The sequence below is a fragment of the Oreochromis aureus genome, linkage group 19 (genome assembly GCF_013358895.1).
Source record: "Oreochromis aureus strain Israel breed Guangdong linkage group 19, ZZ_aureus, whole genome shotgun sequence".
In the NCBI taxonomy this organism is placed as follows: Eukaryota; Metazoa; Chordata; class Actinopteri; order Cichliformes; family Cichlidae; genus Oreochromis; species Oreochromis aureus.
This window is the reverse complement of record NC_052960.1, coordinates 2,787,957-2,809,156: the sequence shown is the minus strand read 5'-3', so window position 1 is coordinate 2,809,156 and position 21,200 is coordinate 2,787,957. Positions and strand designations below refer to the sequence as shown.

Genomic DNA, 21,200 nt, shown 5'->3' with positions numbered 1-21,200 from the left:
GTTTGCCATTACGGTGAATTATTTGTCATCGAGAGGTGTTTAACATCAGCAACAAGCATTGCCACTTAACCTTTTATTTAGTTGTGGGCATCTCTTTGAGAGGGAACAGCATAGAGTCGTGGCATTACTTTGTCTTCTGGCTTTAATGCAGTGGAGTGCATGCGAATAGCCTCGGGGACTGAGGAGAACGGGTGTTTTAATGTGAAGCTGGCTTCATTATTAAAACACACTCCTCTCTCAAAGTCCTCGGAGACTTGGCGGAATAATATTTGTTTAGGATGAATAATAAAAGGCGTAAATGGGCTCGAGCGGAGCGCGACGGGGCCGGCCCTCCCCACTCATATTTCTCTCTCCTCCCCTCTGCTCTGTTTGATTTATGAGTGCGCGTCTTCTTTTATTGAGCTTTGAAAAGAAGATGGCATGGTGGCACTATAGCCCACTAACACGGCAAATGAATCACCGGCCTGCCCACCGGCCACAGGCCTCCGCTCTTTCTCTCGCGCGCTCTCTTTCTCGGCCTCACGGTGTCATGACAAGGCCGTTTCTTTTGAAGGATGGTTGACGCCAGCCCCGGGGACACGCCTGTTTTTCATGCCCTCCTCCTTATCTCCTCCCTCCCCACATTTGTTTGTTTATTCCTGCAAAGATGGGGCTCCTCCGCCGGTAAAGCGCGAGGCTTCTCCTTTGATTTGAGCAACGTTTCATCTGCAAGGCAGACTGAGCTCTGTACATAATGACTCCATCGGAGCATTAAAAGGGAGATGGAGATGGTGTTTAGTGTTTATCTTGCATCCTCCCACTCTGACAGAGCTCAGCTGTGTTTTCTTTTCCTTTTGTTTTCTCCAAGTGTTTTTGCCCAGACTTGGAGAAAATAAGGGCTGAATGTGACTCAAGTGAGACTTAATTATATGCAGTGGCATGCTTTACTAGCTCACTCAATATAAAAATATTGTATGTGCATGTGCACATGAACTGAAACCACTGCTTGGACTGTCTTAGACTGTCTCTTTAAGGAAACTGAGGACGTAGACGGATGACCGCAGGGTGAGAGGAGTCTGGCACATGTGGAAGAGTCCAAATTTAAACAGAACTTAATCTTATTTGGTGCAGTTTATAAAATTTAGTCCAGATATGCCACAGCTGGGGATGCTCCTGCTCACACCTGGACTTGGCAGGAAGACGTCTGTTATTATGCATTCACTGAGTCTGATGCAAATACATAAGACAAGAGGACTGAAAGCGGGTGATTAGCTGTATTTAGAAGCTCTGCTTTAGCTGATGATGATTGTCTGCTTAAAAAAACTGGGAAGTTTGGGGTGAAGGCTTTGCAGATAAGCTTGCCCAATGGGCACCTTTGTCATCAGCTGGGACTTAAGCTGTGAAAGAGGAAGCGCCACAGCCTTGGTTTGCATTGGGCTGGGAGCTTTTGTCAGATGCCGTTCCCTTCCTGCTGTGCTCGGCCATCGTGAGTCAAAATGAGATGTTCATGTCAAAATGAGATGTTCCTACTGGCAGAACCTGAAAGGCAACAGCAAGTCTGCAGTGACAGAATCAGTTAGATGCAGTTTGGTGTCGTACATGTCTATACTGCATTTATGCAGCATTTTACTACCAGTAAGGTGCAGTGCAAGCAGAAGTAAAAGAACAGTAGCAGGAAGCTATAGGACAAGTAACTAACCTCTAATTGTAATCCCTTACATTTATTTACCCGAGTGAGGTGAGAAAAATGGTTCCATTATAGTTTGTTGTTAAAACCATCCAAAGAGCCATCATCTGTTTATTTCTGTCCACATGAAGCAGCCCGGGAGCGAGCGATACATGTCATGTTTTATTCTTGTACGAGGCCATAGTTAACATTCCTGCACTGTTACCCCCACCGGCTCAGAGCCTCCCAGTTTTGAGTCAGCCATTCCTGTGTGTGTGGAGGTAACAAGCCAGAACAGTCTGCATTGTACTGTCGCTATTGAGAGACTGGACCCAGATACAGCCCCCAGCCTCTCAATTCAGCTCTCTGGAAATCACACCAGCGAGGTCACCTGGAGCCGAACAGGAGAGGAAGAAGCGGAGGAAGAGGGAGGAGGAAGGAGGGATATCTGGAGGCAAATGGACAAAAGGAAGTAGGATGGATGGCAGACTGTGGCGGTAGAGACATCGGAAGAGCAACGCTGATACGCGGCGACAGAGAGTAATAGCTGCTGGAGGAGAAATTCCCCCACAGGCCAAGTGGCCAGACCGTCCGCTACGGACTGATATGCAAAACAAGCAGGCAGCAAGCACTTTTTCTCTGCCTGCGCTCACAGATCAATGGCCACTCCGCCCCAGAGGCAGAGGTGCACTCAAGTCTGAGGATTCTGACTTGGGCCTGATGGAGAGACGGGCAACGGCGAGCTAAAGAGAAACCACAGAAGAAGAAGGAGGAGGACGAAAGTCGATGAGGGTATTTGACTGATCAGCAGAGGAAAATTAGAAGTGGAAGAAGCAAGAAATATTAAAAAAAGAATCGAGGCAGGTTAAGTTAACTTCAGAGCTCACTCTCTCCGAGCTGTTATGCCAACGTCCAGAGGAGGCCGGCTACGCAGAAAGAGCTGCTCGCTCGCCCGTAGGACCCAACAGCAGGCCACGACAGCATGGAGGCTGCTCTACAGACTGCTCGTCATGGTGACTCGCAGACTGGGAGAGGTAGTGGATGTTTAAACCTTAAAATCTGAGCTTCAGTAGGAGATGGTAAAAAGATGTAGTCTGGCTTCACTGGAGAAGGAAGCTAGGTTTAGGTTCTGCTTGAATGTTGTGTTTTGGGATGTTTGGATTGACAGTGAAGTGTTTTTATTTGACTTGACGGTGGAATTAAAATCTCTGGCTTTGATTTTGGGGATCTAGGAAACGGACAGCTGGCAGACGAACACAAATAAAAAGAAATGCAGCTCGAAATGCGTCACAGACAAAATAACAAGAATTCTTCTCCAAATTGGTTTGAGCAGAAGTCGAAACACTATCCCCAGCTGACACCTGTCAGCAAGAAAACCTGATCAGGAATTCACAGCAGTGCTGTCGGATCCACTTGTTTTCCGTGGCGCTCCCGGGCTTTTCTCCCGCCTCTGCTGGTTCACGTCACGTTAATTGGTTATTTGGGCTAGCTGTCAGGCTGTGTCGGCGGGATTGTTGTGAGGCGAATGCATTTCCTGAGTCATGACTGCGTGGTGTCCACCCACCAGCTTTCCTTCTCTCGTCACGCTCCGGTGCGGGCGTCCGTCATTAGTGTTGATGAAAATCTTACTAAGCGACCTGTATGAGAGCTGAAAGTGTTTTCCCCTCCTCCCCCCCAGGTCTGCTGCTCCTCCATCATCTCGTTTGTGTGTGTGTGTGTGTGTGTGTGTGTGTGTGTGTGTGTGTGTGTGTGTGTGTGTGTGTGTGTGTGTGTGTGTGTGTGTGTGTGTGTGTGTGTGACGAGAATTAAGTCGGCGCTTGAATGGAGGTCTCTAAAGACCTGGGCAAACCTCACCTTTGGGTGCCAGAGCTGAAATAAAACACAGTTATCTGTCTCCACAAGGATGATCTCTCCTGTCTGGAGATACCAGCGGGCTGTTTGATGAATATGTCGTGCTGATATCCTTCAGGCAGCCCCCCACCCCCCACCGTCTGCCTCCACGGTGCGTTATGGAGTTCTCCCAAAGCGTGTATCAGTGCATGAAGTGTGTGTGTGTGTGTGTGTGTGTGTGTGTGTGTGTGTGTGTGTGTGTGTGTGTGTGTGTGTGTGTGTGTGTGTGTGTGTGTGTGTGAGAGCATCATCAGTGCTGAAGGTGGATTTTATGATCTTTAAAGGGATAGCCTGTGTCAACAGCTTGAGTTGCGTTCCAATATCCTCGTGTTTCTTTGATTCACTTCAGATTTGAAAGTGTTTAAATGCTAAATGAAAGCTGACACGCGCACAGTCGCATTAAATGTTTCCTGTCACCTCAAACATGCTGAATATGACATGATGTTAGCTTTAGCTGAAGAAAAATGCTGTTTGTGAGCAGCATTACTGCTGCGTTGCTGTGGGTTCTCACTGCAAACATTTATACAGGTATGTCTGCAGCATGAGAGTGCATCTTGTGCTCTCCACTAGGAACATTAGTCCCTACATCAGAGCACAGGGAGACTTCAAGTCCCCTCATAATTATCAGCCCACATTCAAAGACCTCCAGAGTGGCGCTACAGTGGGAGGTGGATCACTTGAAAGAGGCTTAGCCCAGACATACATAAAGGGCATGGAGAGGAATTTCCCCCCCTGCTCTTTTTCTTCTCTCTCTTTCAGTCTTTGTGCACGCGCACACACACACACACACACACACACACACACACACACACACACACACACACACACACACACACACACACACACACACACACACACACACACACACACACACACACACACACACACACACACACACACACACACACACACACACACACACACACAGGCTTTGCTGGAGTATTGGAGGGCCGTCTCTGGAGTGACCATGCTATAATGAGCTAGCTGATGAGTCGCAAGCTTATTAATGGAAGACTTTATTGTCTGCGGTCTCCCTGGGAATGGGCGGAGGTGGTGCTGGGGGGTTATGGGTCGTACCTCACACACGCTGTAAGAAGATGCGTGACTCAGGCGAGCTCTCACATACTTCCTGCGAGCATATCGGTTCTGTAGTGACAAAATGAAGGTTTTATTGATCCACGTCTGTTACTGCACAGTTTTGAGAGGGAGCTGCGACTGACTGCTTGCTCATGCAATATTTTAAATAGCAGCACATGCACGCGGAGGCAGAGAGTGCTGAGCAGCTGTTTTGTTTGGCGTCTTGGCTGTCCCGCCGCGCTGTGTTGCTGTGCAGCGGACTGGAACCTGCTATTACTGGCATTTATCAGCTCCTGCTGATTTTTCGTGACTGGCCACAGATTACAATGCTACATCATGCCATTCACTTGGAATGAGGGGTCTGGGCATCATGAGGCCATTTTTAGCACAAGCGTCAAAGGTAATTGATAGCTGGCGCGTCAGCAAAGTCCAGCAAAGCTTGCTGCAGCTTAAGTGTTTTGCTTGACACGCCTGTCAGGTAAGAAACTAGTAGGTAGGATTTTGATTACTTGAGCATATTTTGCATGCATTGTCGTGCTTGCTAACTGTAACCCAAACATGGCAACAATGGTGTAAGTTGGAAACAACAGAGAGGTTTTTTTCCCCTTTTGCTTCTTGTTTCCGTAGAACAGAGCAGCTCCTAATAGTTCACTTTCTGACACGATTGCTCTGAAAGTCTTACCTGCCACAGGCAAAACTTCACAGTGTGCTGCCGACGGCTGATGTTAAGTTTCCCACCCCAGGCGGTACAGTCCACTAAGATGGGATGCGAGCGATCTGCTTCTGTAGAATATTTTTGTAAATGCTGTGACGCTAAGTTCTTCATGGGGTTCCACCCATCAAAGGTGGAAGCTGGAAGAAACGATGCATTTATGTGAGGAAGGTTGAGCCTCTTCATCAAGCGCCAAATATTTCAGACTAATATACGACCACTCGGGATTTCTTGCCATGTCAGCCTGCCTGTAATCGACGTGACACAAAGCTGCATAACTGTCTATTATGGATTATGGAGAATAATGAAATGTGCTGTAATGCTATCTGCTGGGATATCCAGCTGCTAATTCTGTAAAGTCTTTGATGCAAAGCCAATTAGCACAGAGTACATAACTAAATCTCAGTAACACTCTGGGGGGATCCCAGGGGGATCGTTGACCAAGTGCAGGGTGGAGTGATCCACGTGGTTATTTTACACAGCTTTGGGGCTGCAGTCATTAGCTGTGAATGGTTAAATGAATGATCTTTTAATGGATCCATGAGAGTTTGTATTCAGGCCCGTGCGTGTCATCATACAGTGCAGTATCTTCTTATTTTATCCAGCTGACTATAATAATCCCTGAGCTGCCTAACCTACATACACCACCCTCTCTCTGTCGCCCCCTACAGAGCGTGGACACGGTGTGCACTCTCTACCACTCCTTCCAGGAAGGGTCAGGCTCGGGCAGCGGGGGTCTGATGGATCACGGCAGGGACCCCTCGGTGAGGCAGGGAGGGGATTTGGGCTCGAGCCCTACAGGAGACGCCACCCTGCTCAGACCTTGCCCCAAGCATATGACGGCCACAGAGAGGTTACGCAAGGTCATCCAGGAGCTGGTGGACACGGAGAAGTCCTACGTGAAGGTGAGACCAGCAAAGACGGGGATAATGTTAGAATTTCTTATAAAGCAGAATTGATATTAAACTTCAAATGATGATTTAGAAAGCTGTGCCTTTATTGTAAATTAGTTTTTTTTTATGTGAGGTTAGTATAATAGATGATGAACAAGAGCATAAAAACAAGCATTGAGAAGATTTTGTTAACTGTAATGTGAGTAGTGACGCCCTCGCTCAGCTTGTCTGGCCTTATTCATGTCCAGTCATTTTATAACCTTTTTTTCCCCTCCCCCCACACGCCTCCTCTTCAGCCTGCAATTCAATGGTAATTGAGGGAGAGGATTGTCTTCAAAGCGTGGCCTGATGTAGGCATCTTCGCCCGTATCCATGCACCACCGGCCGGTGTAACTAGGGGAGGGGAGGAGGTGAAAGCCCATATATCAACTTAATGAGTACATCCCCACTGATAGCAAGGCAAGCTCCTGAAGATGAAGGCGGAGGAATTAGGTGACTGTGGGATGGAAAAGCCTGAAGCCTGGTTATAAAGAAAGAAACAGGAGGCGATCTGATAAAAGAGTTTCAAAGGTTAGTCTAGTTTTATTTCTTGCCACTGACCTTTTGGGTATTTTTACTTCTGTTTCAGGACCTGACCTGTTTGTTTGAGATCTACTTGAAACCTCTACAGAACGAAACCTTCCTCACGCTGGATGAGGTAGGTGCCACCTAGTTTAAAACTACTACTGTTATGTATTTCCTGTGCTTTCCAAAGTTCAATTGAGACACTCGATTATAGATGATGTGAGAGGGCGGGTCTGTGTGGTGGGGCCCAGATGGCTTGATAGAAGCTCCTCTTGAGTCTCTCTGTCCCTCCTTGCCCGGATGATGGGGAAACTTGGAACAAACAGTTTGTTGCCAGGATGGGTCAGATGCCAGTATCTGCATTGTGTAGTGGGGGGGAGAGCAATCCTGCAGCAGCGTTCAGATCACTCTCTGGAGAGCTTTTTGGTCCTTCCCAGCTGTTCCCAAACCTCTCCACAGCGCCTGTATAGAAGATCCTGAACTTCCTCAGTTGTCGTAGGTGATACGGGCTGCCTAGAGTGGGGCCGATGATATCTCCCCCCTGACCTGGCGTCCTGGCTCCCCCTTGCCGTAGCATTTATGTTGTACCTCGTCAATCTCCCTCATCCCTGTCCCTCATCCTATTCATGTAACCCTGGTTCCTTCATATTGATCTGTCTTGCTAATGTCTGCGATAGGCTCGGTTAGCATGGGGGGTCTAGCCTTAGGACCCTTACTGGATACAGACACCCCAGGCGGGAATCGAACTGGCGATTCTCTGCTCCAAAGGCGTGTAGTCTAATCACTACGCTATCCAGCTGCTATATATAATAATAGTTTGTGTGTCAGTGAGGGCACTAATGAGTGTCACAAAGGCACACTGCACTGTAAACACTCTCACCAAGTAGAAGTGATACACCTCCTGCTGTCAGGCCTGCAGGTTCATCTGTGCTGTTCTCCTCTGACACATAATCTGTGGGGCATCTTATTGCGACACCTGATTGTTCTCTAATTTTAGTTATACTAATATTTTTCAATGGTTGTATGAAATTTAAAAAAAAGGCAGGTGTATTGGCTGCATTTTTAGAGAAATAGTTGTATATGTTTACAAAATGTGTGCACAAGTTTTCAAAATCTACAATTTATATTTGCATTTCAAGTTATAACAATAAAAAAAAAAAAAACTACTACTAGGATTTTAGTTTTTTTGTGTGATTTCAAATTCAGACACGTGAGGTTGAGCTGAAAAGAATGATACCAAACAAGGCAAGGGGAAAAAAATAAAATGAAACAATTTGAAGGTGAAACACAAACGTAAAATCAAAGGGAGTCAAAAATAAATGAGACGTGTGTTTGTAAATGAACCGCCCCATGTTGTGTAGCTTTCTGGATTTTATACTTATTTGGCTACGTATTGTTACGAAATCAGTTTCGCCCCGGTTCTTTGATTCGTCAAGGGATCCAGAAAACGGCACCGGAACTCAGTAGTCGTTTTTACAAAATCTTTATTCATCTTTATTCATCTTCATTTAAGCATGCACTTCTAGAAGGGAAGACGAGGCCGGTGTCCCTCTGAAACAATCTTCACCCCTTTGTTAGTTCCACCCAGCTTTATAGGAGCGACCCCATCATAAATCCCCCAGAATGTGCTGCAAACTCTGTGTCTATGTACACGAGCACATGAGTGCCTGTGTGTGCGCGTACCCGCGTGTCTATGCGAGTGCTCGTGAGTGCCTGTGTGTGCATACCTGGTATGTGCGTGCACGTGAGTGAGTGTGCATGTGGATGTGTGAGTGTATCAGTTAAAACACTGTGGGTGTGTGTCTCTTCGTAGGGGCCATAAATACCATCTCCCCTCCAGACCACAGTTACCAAGTTAAATGTTGAGACCCCCACACAGGTATCCTCTGGGGAATTTCCACTCAGCATTAACTCCTCTTTGTCTTACTTTCACAGTTCAACTGGGGGAGGGTCTCCTAAGATCTACTCCTAAGTTCATGACACAGTCAGGCCTTTATTTATATCCAGGGCAGTGTCAGTGTCTCTACAATAATTCTACATTCTATCTTAACACATTTCTAAACTCTAAAACAAACTAAACATTCCTACAATATTTATTTATTATACAGGCCATACAGTACATAAGATCAAAACTCACATGTTCTATGTAACTAAAGTGTGTAATTATTTTCTGTAACCCACATAATTAAGTTATAGACTATATTTATATGAAAAACATGTATACTTACTGCATTTGAATCATTTTAACCATATGTAACCACCTGCATGTGTGTTTGGAAAAAAAAAAAAAAGGCTTAGATTTTGCCTCCCCATTTGATTTCTTTGCCCCCCTCAGAAAACTTCTCTAGATCCGCCCCTGCCTAGGAGGTGCTAACTCTGTGTGGGACACCTAATATTTGGAGCTTTTATTACCCATCGATGAACTCTGCCGGGCCAAATCTCCCTCATTACTGCTCCAACTGCCTGGAGGACAAATTAACATTCTCGTCCGCCAACCTTCTGGCGTCTCAGAGGGCCACACCAATAAAGGGCGGCTTAAGAGCCAACCCACCTCAGCTTAATATGCCACGGCATTGCTGTCCACTGCACGTACTCTTCATTAAGGAAGGACTGGTTTTCTCCCTTTAACAACTCGACAGCATATATTGTTGCTGTAGCACGTAACTTTCCAGCTCTGTGACCTCAAACGTAGCACATCTCTCCCAAGTATTACCAAGACACACCAGCTGATGGGCCTCCAAGCATCGGGGCAAATTAAAAGGCCATTATTGGACACCGGGATGTGACCAGACACAGAACAGACAAGGGCACGCGAGCTTTTAATGAAGGGAAGTGGCGACCCTGGCTGGATGTGTCAGATAGCGCTTGTTACACAGCTGAAGTTTACTGTGTCCATTTATATGTGCTTTATTTGTGCGCGGCTGTAGCTTGTCCCTAAGTGCCTCTGTCAGAGATGGAGCCATCAGAGAGGAGCTGTTATAACACTCTGGGGTGCCTGTCTGTCTGCTATGAATTACAAGCTATCCTGTCTGTTTTTCCTTGTTGCCACACACTCTCTCACCCTCTCTCTTCTTCCCCTCTGATGTTCTTTCATACATCCTTACCTGTCACCTGTATTGCACCGCTTCCTTCTCCTCTTTCTAACTATTGTCCTACTTCCCATTTGCCGTCTCATAGATGGAGAGTCTGTTTGGCAGCCTGCCTGAGATGCTGGACTTCCAGAGGGTCTTCCTGCAGACCTTGGAGGAGAGAATTGCCTCGTCACCTGACTTTAGCACGCTGGAGACCCCCTCGCAGTTCAAGGTAAGCAGTGTTGGGAAGGTTACTTTTCAAATGTATTCCACTACACATTACAGTTTTCTATACAATCTCGTATAGAAAAACTATTCCAGGCGTATATAAAACAGGTCCGCGGCTCCGAACCGTAGTAAAGGGACCTCTGGCTAATACGTCGGGTTCGTAGCTGAAAACTAGCTTTACTTTGTTGTCTGGGTCAACTTTGCTAGCGAGAGACAGAGAGAGGCGGAGCTTATTGTTTCAGAGGAAAACACGAACACAGTGTACAGTGGAGTCTTAATAGCTTACTTACAACTGGACTACACTGCCCATGAGGCTACATTCTTTAGGGCGATGCCTGTAACACTATTGCCTTCAGATTAAATCATTTTTTCAACAATAATTTTTAAAAATATTTCTTCACGTCATTATGTGGGCCGCAAGTAGAGGCGACATGGGCTGTGAGATTGAGACACAGACATTAGAGCCTCTTAATGCGCGTTTTGTTTGGGTTTCCACTGGCGTGGAATTACCAAAAACAGAGGCTAACATATGAAACAGGAAAAGACCACCATGTAATCCATTTATTTCAACAAAGTAACTGTATTCTGAATACCACCTTTTAAAACTGTAACTGTAACAGAATACGGTTACTCATATTTTGCATTTTAAATACGTGACGCTGGTACATGTATTCTGTTACTCCCCAACACTGAAGGTTAGAAACGTCACGCTGTTTGTTAAATATCTAAAGACTGTGTCGAATCCACACGCTCACAGGCTGCAGAGAAAAGAGGGATCCTTCAGGTGTTGGGGTTTAAATAATTGAGGTGGTGCAACAGGAGCGTCATCGGCTGATTTATGGCCTCGGTGTGAGGAGGTGTGAGGTCTATCGATGGAGGCGGCGGTTCACTGGTCGGATTGTGAGCTGCTGAAAGCCAGTGTACTGAAACGGCTGGGTGAGAGGAAGAGGACACAGGGGGGCATTTTGAAGGGAGGGGGCACGGTGATCCAGTCGTGACTTCACATGTTCACACCCTCTCATCCTCTCTCGTGCTTTGTGTTCACACTGGTGTTTTTTCCCCTTCTCTTCACAGAAGCTGCTGTTTTCCCTCGGGGGTTCATTCCTCTACTACGCCGATCACTTCAAGCTCTACAGCGGCTTCTGTGCCAACCACATCAAGGTCCAAAAGGTCCTAGAGAGAGGTACAACACACATCTTAATATTCTGCATAGTGACGAGAAACACCGTGCAAAAACAAACTAATCCGAAGGGTGCCACACCTCTGCTAAATTTAGCTTCCTTGCTCCTGTGTTGCGTCAGAGGAAGCTCACGGCTGAAGGTTCGGCCTTCTCTTTTGGGAAGCAAATCAATTATGTATGAAAGTAAATGTCCCAGAGTGAGATGGTGGATGAAAGCGAGGTGAGCGATGCCTCTCCGGTTTAGCACCAGCCCCGCTCCATCTCCAGCACCACGCACGAAGGAGCACACGGCTCTCCACCTTTCAGTTTGTGATCTACACTTTCAAAGCATTATTGCCCTTTTCTCCTCAAACAGATGATGTTTAAACAATACATGCACATATAAATACTCAGGCTTTGGATAACCTTGTCCTCTAACAGCAGATGTGTGACCGTGACAATAATTCTCGCTTCTCCCACAGCGTGTGACGCTGGAGAAATTTTAAAGTTGATTTATGCCTCCTCAGATGTTGGCCTTTCCGCCACTATTTGGGATGAATGCCCAGTAGAGAGAGAGAAGTGCAAGCAGATTGGCTTCTTTGCTGATGGGGGGACTGTGTGGGATATTCCTCGAAGGAAGCAGCAGGGCTGATCTTTAATAGGATTAGATGGGACAAAATCATTAAAAAGTACCTTGAGGAGAATAAAGTATGGTAAATATGGTTCTCAAGCAACACTTGAAAGAGTTTTAGGAACAGTCGAAATGATTTGATCTTGCAAATTATGTTAATGATATGCTTAAAAACAGGCTATAAAAAGATGTTTTGCTGCAGAGGTAAAGCCTCCTGTTATTTTTTTTTGAAGATGCAGATTATTTTTTTAAACAATTGTTCAGATATTGAGACGAATTAGGTTGACTTTTTCCCCATAAGCGTCTGTGATTTTGGCGTAGTGATTATTCCTGAGTGCTTCAGTATGCGGGCGGTGCCAGCTTGGCACAAAATGGTTCCAAGTGTTTGAGTAAGGGGAAAAGATGCCAGATATTCACCGGGTTTGTGCACCCGCTCTTTTAGCCAAAGCTTTAAATGACGGGTTGTGCTGCTCACAATTGACGACTGCAAACTGATATTTGAGCAGGAAGCAAAATATTTGCTTAGTACAGATAAAACAGCCGAGTAGAACGTAAGTGGCGGTGCGGCGCGCACGCCGTGCAAGTTTCTTGTTGGCTCAGCAAAACTGAGAACACCCAGCGCACTCTGGTCACAAGCAGCTGATCCTCAACACATCGCAGAAATCTGTGGCTGTTGTGAGTCCTTTAAGTAATTATATACTCATCTCTGTCATCTTCATCCCCCCTCCTCTTCTGCCACGCCATGGGGCCCGGGTTGCCTTAGTTTCTGTTTATTTGTCGACTCGTTAATTGCCTGCCAATTACTCGGCGAGGCGTCGACGTGGCTGCATGTCTGTGGCTGGCAGTGCTATAATTAATACTTTAATGGCCCCCCTCGGTAACGCTGTGGAAGCATAGCGCTCGGGGAAATGTCAGCACCTTTACCGAAGCCCTGCTCTGTCTTATACCTGCCGTTTCATGCTATGCACGGTCGGCCCAGCGTCAACTACGCGGCCCCAACTTAGTGTTTTACCAGATTTAACGTCACAGCATCAAAGATTTACACTTTGATACCACAGTGGTCGTAGCAGGTGGAGGAGAAGCACACACTCCCCCCTGCTGGAGACACATTATTGCACCGCGATTCTGCACTGACCCACATTTGCTTTATTAGGTTAGAGCTTAATAACGTAGCCACAGGTCCGAAACATAGACCAGAAGCAAAGAGAACAGACGGCTTAAAAAGATCCAGATTAAGTCTGAGTGTTTCTTTCCTTTAGCCAAGACGGATCAGGCCTTCAAAAAATTCCTCGATGCCAGGAACCCCACCAAGCAGCACTCTTCCACCCTGGAGTCCTACCTGATTAAACCAGTGCAGAGGGTGCTCAAGTACCCCTTGCTGCTGAGGGAGCTGGTCTCCCTTACCGACGGCGACAGCGAGGAACACTACCACCTCACCGGTAGGAAGGCCGTGCGCAATCAAGCGCTGTGCTATAAATACAGGCCGTGCTGACACTCGGCATTTGGGTGTCACGTTAATCGCATGTGGAAACATTAAGTGATAACCTTTGGCATTTTCCCAGTACACACGGTCACGACTCGGTCCTGTTAACACTCTGTTGTGTCTGCAGAGGCCCTGAAAGCCATGGAGAAGGTGGCCAGCCACATCAACGAGATGCAGAAGATCTACGAGGATTACGGCTCCGTGTTCGATCAGCTTGTTGCCGAGCAGACTGGTCACGATAAAGAGGTGAATTAGTGCATTTTTGGTGGAGTTTGATAAAAGGGCCTCGTATAGATCTAAATTCCTTCAGCCCAGCTAACCATCAGTACATCAGATCGGAGCACTTTAGGTGATGCGCGTCTCTAGGGACTGAATACATTTACTAATTGATGGAATATTTACTCAAAGTGAATACCAAATCGTGTTTTCTATGTTCATGTATGCTTTCAGTGTTTTTAAATGTGCCTGAAAATGAGCTTTGAGCCTGTGCACAAACCTGAGTTTGCAGTGTAACTGCATTCACAGACACGCTTAGTCTGTGCCGTGAAAAGCTTAGCGCCTGGCTCGTTCTTCCGCCTCCACTCTCTCTCAAACTGTCTGCCGTCCCTTGCGCCTCTCTCAGGTCACAGAGATCTCTATGGGAGAGTTTCTCATGCATTCCTCTGTGGTCTGGCTCAACCCTCATCCGTCGCTGGGCCGCATGCGAAAAGACCCTGAAATGACCGTGTTCGGTGAGTCGGCCCTTTTTATTTTCACAGTTTCCCTTAATTGTCACTTGTGGATGTTTGCAGTAGAAAAAGTGAATCGATATAAACCAGCTGTATTGGGTTTGCTGCACAGAATAGTGTGCAGGAGCAGAATTTTAATATCCATAGCTGTAACGCTGATAAATGCTTTAAGGCTTCAAGCTGGCATTTAAAATGCTTCTGTGGGTTGCGCTCCCTCAGTCGGCTTTCCCCGAGAGGCATTCACAGTCAAATCCAAGACGCTCATGTGTTCTCTCTCACTCTCTCACCAGTGTTCAAGAAAGCGGTGATATTGGTCTACAGGGAGAACAACAAGCTCAAGAAAAAAATGGTATGTTTGTGTCATGTTCCCATGCCACATCGAGTGCGTTTGGTGTGAAACGCACATTTTCTCTCTTACCCCATTTTGCTTTTTTCCTGTAATACCAGGCCAACCCTCGTTCGGCGCTCTCTCACGGAGATTTGGACCCCTTCAAGTTCCGCTGGCTCATCCCGCTCTCGGCGCTGCAGGTCAGATTGGGAAATACTGCAGGTAAGAGGCCGACACGCTGCCAAATTATCCCCAACAAATCACTCACAAAGTACATCCACTAAATCTCTCCCTCCTTTCATATTTCCCTCAGCCCATTCGCGTTACCCACACACCCACACATCTTCTGGGGTTTCTGTTCAGCTTCCACCCCTCTTATCTCCCTCTGAAACCATAAACCATACACGGACCGCATGATTAAAGGCCTCTCATTTATTTCCTGGCTCTCCTAGGAACAGGTACGCAGAGCAGCTGTATCTGGGAGCTGATTCACTCCAGGTCTGAAGTGGAGGGGAGGCCAGAGACCGTCTTCCAGCTGTGCAGCAGGTCAGAGATTCAACTTTTAGGTGAAATCACAGCTGAATCGAGATTTCTAAAAACGCACCGCTTTAAGTTAATGCTGCACCGGGAGCATCGTGACATCGTGCTAAAACGAAGTCAGACAGCAAAAGAAATGCAAGCAGTAAAATGTTTTGACAGGTCGTCAACGCAAAGGAAAAACTGCAGACTAGTTTACTGTGTACAAACTGTCATGATGTTTACAATGGACAGTTTGTGGATCACTTTGAATGTCGGCCTCTCGTCCAAAGATGTTTGGATAACCTCTGGTTTTTAGGAGCTGTCACATATTTCACACGACTGTCACATTAATACTGACCCAGAATGCTTAAAGAATATAGTCTATCCACTGGAAATGATTAATTAAGTTTTCTATTAATAGAACATTTTATCCATAATATTAGATAATCAAATAAAGCTACTTCTTTTACCTAATGTGCCCCCCAAAAAAAGACCCATTAGGCCGTTTGCTTCCATGCCCCCGCCTGCTGTTATTCTAGCATTCCATACAAACGGTCTACATGGGAACTGTAGCGAGAGAGCCTGTGACTAAAGCGGCGATTCTCATTACATACTATGAAATCGGGATCAGTCCTAATAAATTACATCAGTAATTTTGCCGGGGACACAACCAACCCATCACAAATCTTCTTAATCTATATTTAGCTTGTGAAATCAAACTGAGCGTGCCCCGTTCTCACGTTACTGCGATACCTCTGGTTTCTCCTCCTCAGTGTGCCCGAGAGCAAGGTCAGCATCATCAAGGTGATCCGCTCCATCCTGAGGGAGAACGTGAGGAGGAACATGAAGGGCGAGGGCACGCTGGAGAGGAGCTGTAAGGAGCACCTGGCCCCTCTGCGGAGCACCCTGCCTTCCTCCGCCAGGCTAGGTGGGTTTCTGAAGCGTTCTTATGGGGGAGATATTTCATCCAATTTAGGTTGCATGATAACACTCCACACTCATTTTTTAGTACCAGGCACTTCTTGCTGGGAAGGTTTCCTGTAAAAACATCTCTTCATAAAAATAATTCTTGCCGACTGGAATTTGAAGTCATTTGGCCGCCTAACGCTTGGCTGGCACGGCTTTGCAGACGATCTTCCTTTTTAGGTCATAAAATGCTTATGCTGCAAGTGTTCAGCTCAGATAACAGTGGAATTTCTGACTTCCATCTCCACCTTTGTTCCTAGGTTCCTCCAGAGCTTCCTGGTTGTGCAAGCAGCCGCCTGTAGAGCTCTCCACCCAGGGCGAGGCCCCGAAGCTCGGGCCAGACTCTGACGAGGGAAGCCTGAGCAGCGGAACCTACAGTTTGTCCGGGGCTCCTCCAGCACGCGTGTCCTCTGACTCGCCCATCTTTCCAGTCCAGCAGAACTGGTCTCAGACACACGGCTCCAACTCTCAACCCCGCTCCACCTCTGTGAAAGAGTCTGACATTTTGAGCGACGAGGACGACGACGGCTTTAGCGAGGGGGGGACGAGGAGGGACAGTGGAGACAGCAGCTCCCCAACTAGTGCAATTGAAGCTCAGTTTCTCCAACTTAAACTGTCGGAGGATTCTGCGTCACAAGGTGCACCGGCCCCCTGCGTTCAGCCCGAGTGTGTTGGCGACACCCCGGAGATCCAACCCAAACTCGTGCGAGGCCACTTCACCGCCGTTAAGAGGAAACCGTGCAGTTTCAGGAGGAGCCCAGGAGCCCTGTTGAAGATGAAGGAGCACAGCAGGTCACTGGACAGCCAGACGGACCCAGCGCTGTCAGGTGGAGCCGTGGACCTCAACACATTGCTGGAGAGAGAGTTCAGCGTCCAGAGCCTGACCTCGGTAGTGAATGAAGACTGTTTCTACGACCCAGCTGAGAGCGGTGCCACCGGCGCCTCCTCTCAGGTGTCAGCATAGACGGGGCAGACGAATACAGTACCTGGCTCAAACGTTAGTGGCCACCGAGGCGAGGGGATGACTGCGAAGCTGTGCGTGAACTTAAATACTGTACAGATTTAAGTCACACTCGCCCGCACAAGGTTAGATGCAAACGATGTGTTCTGACAGCGGCTTTCTTCCCCTAGAGAGGCAAAGCGCAGTGATTTCTGTCCCAGTGATAATGACTGCAATGGATCTGCCAAGCACTGATTGTGTCTGCCTCCTCCCCACAAACCATCAGCGCGACGCATTCCATTCAAGTTTGCCCCGCAGCTGCTGCTGATTGGCAGTTTTTATTCGGTTCTTGACCTTTTCCATGAAGAAATGGGAAGAATGTCCTCGTCTGTCACTCCCAAATGTTAAGAGCCGGTGAAATCCACAGGACACTGAGTTGAGTTTCTCAGGCAGACACTGGTGATTCGGCAAAGCCTGCCAGGCAACAGGCTTTTATTTCGATTCTGTGAAACCAAAAGAATACGATTAATACACCGAACACTGTACGAATTTCACATTAGTACAAATATGAAAGGAGGCACTGAAGAAGAAAAAGGTTATCACAGACGCACCCAAAGAGCTGCAATGGTCACGTGAGACTTCCTGAGAACAGGAAGGAGGCCGACTTACTACAACTACGCCTTTATTTGCTGTATTTTGTGCACTAAGAGTACACTGTTTGCCTACATATTTGAAATATCTGTACAGGTTTTAATGTTATTACTGCTGTTTTTAATTTATTCCTGGATTTCATTATGTTTATTTTAGCTGAGGAACCTCTTTGGGTTAAGGCTTCAACTCCAGGCTACAGATTTGGTCGACTCTTGAATGAGAGAGAACAGTTTGAGAGTTCATCACTTCATTTTTACATGCAGCCTACTGGATTTGGTTGTGTTTCGCTGAAGATTGTAATTTCATGCATTGGGATGTACATGTTTTTACTCAGATGACTGATTTAAACTGCAATAATGTTTAAAACCCAATGATTTTAATGTTTGTATGTATCCTGTATATATAATCTTTTCTATCTTTGATACGTTTATGTATACTCATGCATACTTGACACTGTACAGAAACAAAACAGGATTTTGCAGTAACACAGTTGATATTTTTGTAAAGAGCGTTTGCCATTACATTAAGTACGTTTGTACTAGAAAAAAGGCAAACCACTACTACATGCTTTACCCTTTCAGCTGAACTTTACCATGCCTTTAATGCTAGCATACCAATGAATGTGAATGCTCCATTCTGATGGAACTGTTTTATAAATAAAAAAGTATATCTGTGAAAACCATCTGGGAAAGTGTTTCCAGCCTGCCCTTCAAAGCGTGCCACTTCAGTTTTGCATATCCTTTATTTTTCATTGACAGGTAAGCGTCTCATCTTCGGCTCAGTCCCAGGGCTGGACTTGATGGACGGTCCCCGATTAGCTGTCATATGATCCTGCCGTTGGAAGCATACGGTATCTCCTCAGTAGAATACATAATTACTTGACAGAAGTGGGCCACGGCTACACGAAGAAAGACTTGGCAAAAGGCTTCACGCACACAGACAATTAATCTCCGTACTGGGAAAATATTTGTTTGCTCATTATTTAGCATCACCGAAAGCACAATTCATTCGTCTTGTTAATTTTCCCCACGTAGCCTTAACTGCATAGCTCGACAGGTTCTTCATTTTTGAGACATTTGCTGACATTTCGCCAAACAAGAGGAGAATATGGAATTAAATCCAGCAGCTTAAAGCGAACAGAAAGCCTGCTGTGTAACAGCCACCGAGCCTGTAAGTGATAATTATGTGAAAATATTTCACACTGAAGGTGTTAAACTCTGAACCGACACAAAATGCAAAACTGTAGCTAGAGTTGGGCAATATTAGCCACAATAAAAGGTTATTGGTCACACCAGAACAAGTCCAGCAAGAAAATATGAACTGAGGCATGTTAGGGGAAAGTCTGACATTTCCTCCTTAAAAATTCCATACTGTTGCTTTGAAAGCACCAGGAAAAACAGGACGCTGCAAGGCTCTTCTAGCACTTTGGCCTTTGCAGTGTTTCACTGTGAGAGTTTTTAATGATACAGCAAACAGGCGTGAGGCACCAGCGCACAGCCGATCATTCAAGTAAATGTGCACGGACAACAGTGCTACAGTAACAGGAAGCCTGCTGTGCTCTTTTATTAAGAGTCACTGGATTTTACAATTGGTGACAAATCACCAGGGCATGAATATGTCATGAGGCTGGTTCAGTGGCTGATGGAGCAACAAGGATACAAGGTGTACGGTTCTGGTTGGGCGTGATTTAGGGCAGGCTCTTAAAGGGCTTAGAAAGCGTGCTAAAAATAACTGTGGACCAAAATAACGTCATGAATGACAAATGTCAAATATCCTGCAGAGACCTCGAGTTCCACCTTAATGAGGTAAGCAGACTGTACTCTAACAATGGTAGAAATATTGTGAAGTTATGTTAAACTACACTACAGTCAGTTTATTAAATGCATTTCTTTTTGAATTACTTGAGTAAAATGGCCAAATGGACAGCATTTAAAGTGACCCCGCCTCAAGCTGTTTACATATTAATGCATCTGTTGTAACGCTCTGATAGCAGAACACGACTTTGCTCTAATATTTCACTCTAACACTTCCACACTTTTACTGAGGTGAAAAATTTCAAATGCAGGACTTTGTCAATGGTGTCATTACTACTTTAATGTACATTATACGACTTCTATCAGTGGAAAAAAGACACACTACAGTTAGCCTTTGTACATCAATGTAACCAAAGTACAGACTTTCTGCTTTAAATTCAAGGAGTTTAACACAAACACTGCATCAAGTGTTTAGGATTAACAGACATCTTTAAACACCTGGTGAGAGCAGTTCATTTGTTATTTCATGACAAAAGATCTGCAGCTGACTGGTGCTAAACTTTTTTTTAGGCAGCTTTCATTGGAGCTCTCGAAATGACATCAATAAGCTGAAGAAAAAACTAAATCTTAGAAACAATGACTGCAACACCAAAAGAGACCACAGTATTGAACTAAAGTGCATGATGACAGAATTATTTCTATGATTAATAAGAACAACTTTACAACATCTAACCAAGACAAGAACACTCTGCAGGAAGCGTATCAAGTCTACAAGAGGAACTTACTGCACTGACCAGACAGAGCTTCACAGTGCAGATGAGCCAAAGAAGACCACAAAAGCAACCAGAGATTATCTCATTACAAAGAAATGAGATATTCTTCAGCGTCACCTGATCTCAACCCACAAACAAGCAGCTGAGGGCCACTGCAGTAAAGGCCTGCAGGACATCTCCAGAAGGAAAAGCAACTGAACTTCAGGCAGGCATTAGTTAGTATTAAAAACAATGCTTATATTTAGAATTATTACAATAATCCTGTTTGTCAAATAAGTTTTGAGCCTCTGGAAAAACAGGCCTGTGTATAAAAACGGCTGCAATTCATGCAAAATGTTTGTTAACCCGTTGAATTAAAGCTGAAAGTCTGAACTTTAATCACACTGTGATGATGTAACAGCAGCAGCAGCACTACAGAAACTGTCCAAAAACAAAACCATCAAGTTTATGATCATAACTCATAAAGGTGCCCAACACGAGCTCAGCCAGCCCCCACATTTAAAAATGAATAATATACACATTTTCCAAGAACGCTGATAAACTGGTTGTGGAAGTTACATAATTACTTTTTAGATAAATATTTCTGTACTTTTACTGTAGTATAATGTTGCAGTACTAAGTTTACTGTAGTCATGCTGACACTTTGTACTAATTAAAGACCAAATTAAACAAAATTTTTTGATCCAAAAATATAACAGGTGACTCATGACCAGCTCAGATTATAATAAGACATCTTGATTAAGTTCTCACTCACCTGTAGCTGCAGGATGACGGGGTGGACACAGCGCCCGATTGGCCGCTTCTGTACATTATTCAGAGTATAATTTACTGTGAGATATGATGCGTACACTAATGCTCAAAGGTATCAGACAAACCAAACAAAAGCCTCTACGACCACAGCCTTGCATCTCGTTAGTGGCTAATTATCCTCCTCTGCGTGATGCAATTCCTCACCCTTCAGTCCTCCTCCACATGCCGTCATCTACCAAAATAAAAGCTTATCATAAGAGCAGTTTATTTTGGGGTGACTGAGCAGACTGAACGGCGCACATCACGTCACTCCTGCACGACATGCGGATTGTTCATTGTGGCTGTCGATTATCACCCACCTATCATCAGAACTGAGTGAATTCTAACTCTGGCAGCTCAGCCCTAGCACACCATCTGCCATACTGGCAGGAAGCAGCG

At 45.7% G+C, this 21,200-nt stretch overlaps 1 protein-coding gene and 1 long non-coding RNA gene across 4 annotated transcripts in view; one reads left to right on the top strand and one right to left on the bottom strand.

Moving 5' to 3' along the window:
• tiam2a (TIAM Rac1 associated GEF 2a) overlaps nt 1–18,164 on the top strand; it is an 86,570-nt gene extending 68,406 nt beyond the window's left edge. For all 3 annotated transcript variants that reach the window (XM_039603717.1, XM_031752951.2, XM_039603718.1), the window contains exons 16-27: nt 5,996–6,229; nt 6,846–6,914; nt 9,959–10,084; nt 11,155–11,263; nt 13,130–13,309; nt 13,481–13,599; nt 13,976–14,084; nt 14,372–14,430; nt 14,529–14,631; nt 14,862–14,955; nt 15,702–15,856; nt 16,155–18,164. In XM_039603717.1, the coding sequence (XP_039459651.1) occupies nt 5,996–6,229; nt 6,846–6,914; nt 9,959–10,084; nt 11,155–11,263; nt 13,130–13,309; nt 13,481–13,599; nt 13,976–14,084; nt 14,372–14,430; nt 14,529–14,631; nt 14,862–14,955; nt 15,702–15,856; nt 16,155–16,858 (2,061 nt within the window). In that variant the 3' untranslated portion in view covers nt 16,859–18,164. The remainder of the gene's footprint in view (nt 1–5,995; nt 6,230–6,845; nt 6,915–9,958; nt 10,085–11,154; nt 11,264–13,129; nt 13,310–13,480; nt 13,600–13,975; nt 14,085–14,371; nt 14,431–14,528; nt 14,632–14,861; nt 14,956–15,701; nt 15,857–16,154) is intronic.
• Nucleotides 11,213–15,818, bottom strand: LOC120435013. The gene is made up of 4 exons (XR_005609465.1): nt 15,682–15,818; nt 14,500–14,603; nt 11,342–11,892; nt 11,213–11,253 (listed from the first exon to the last, which is right to left on the bottom strand). It is a non-coding gene; the product is annotated as an uncharacterized LOC120435013 (long non-coding RNA).
• Nucleotides 18,165–21,200: the final 3,036 nt, after the last annotated feature.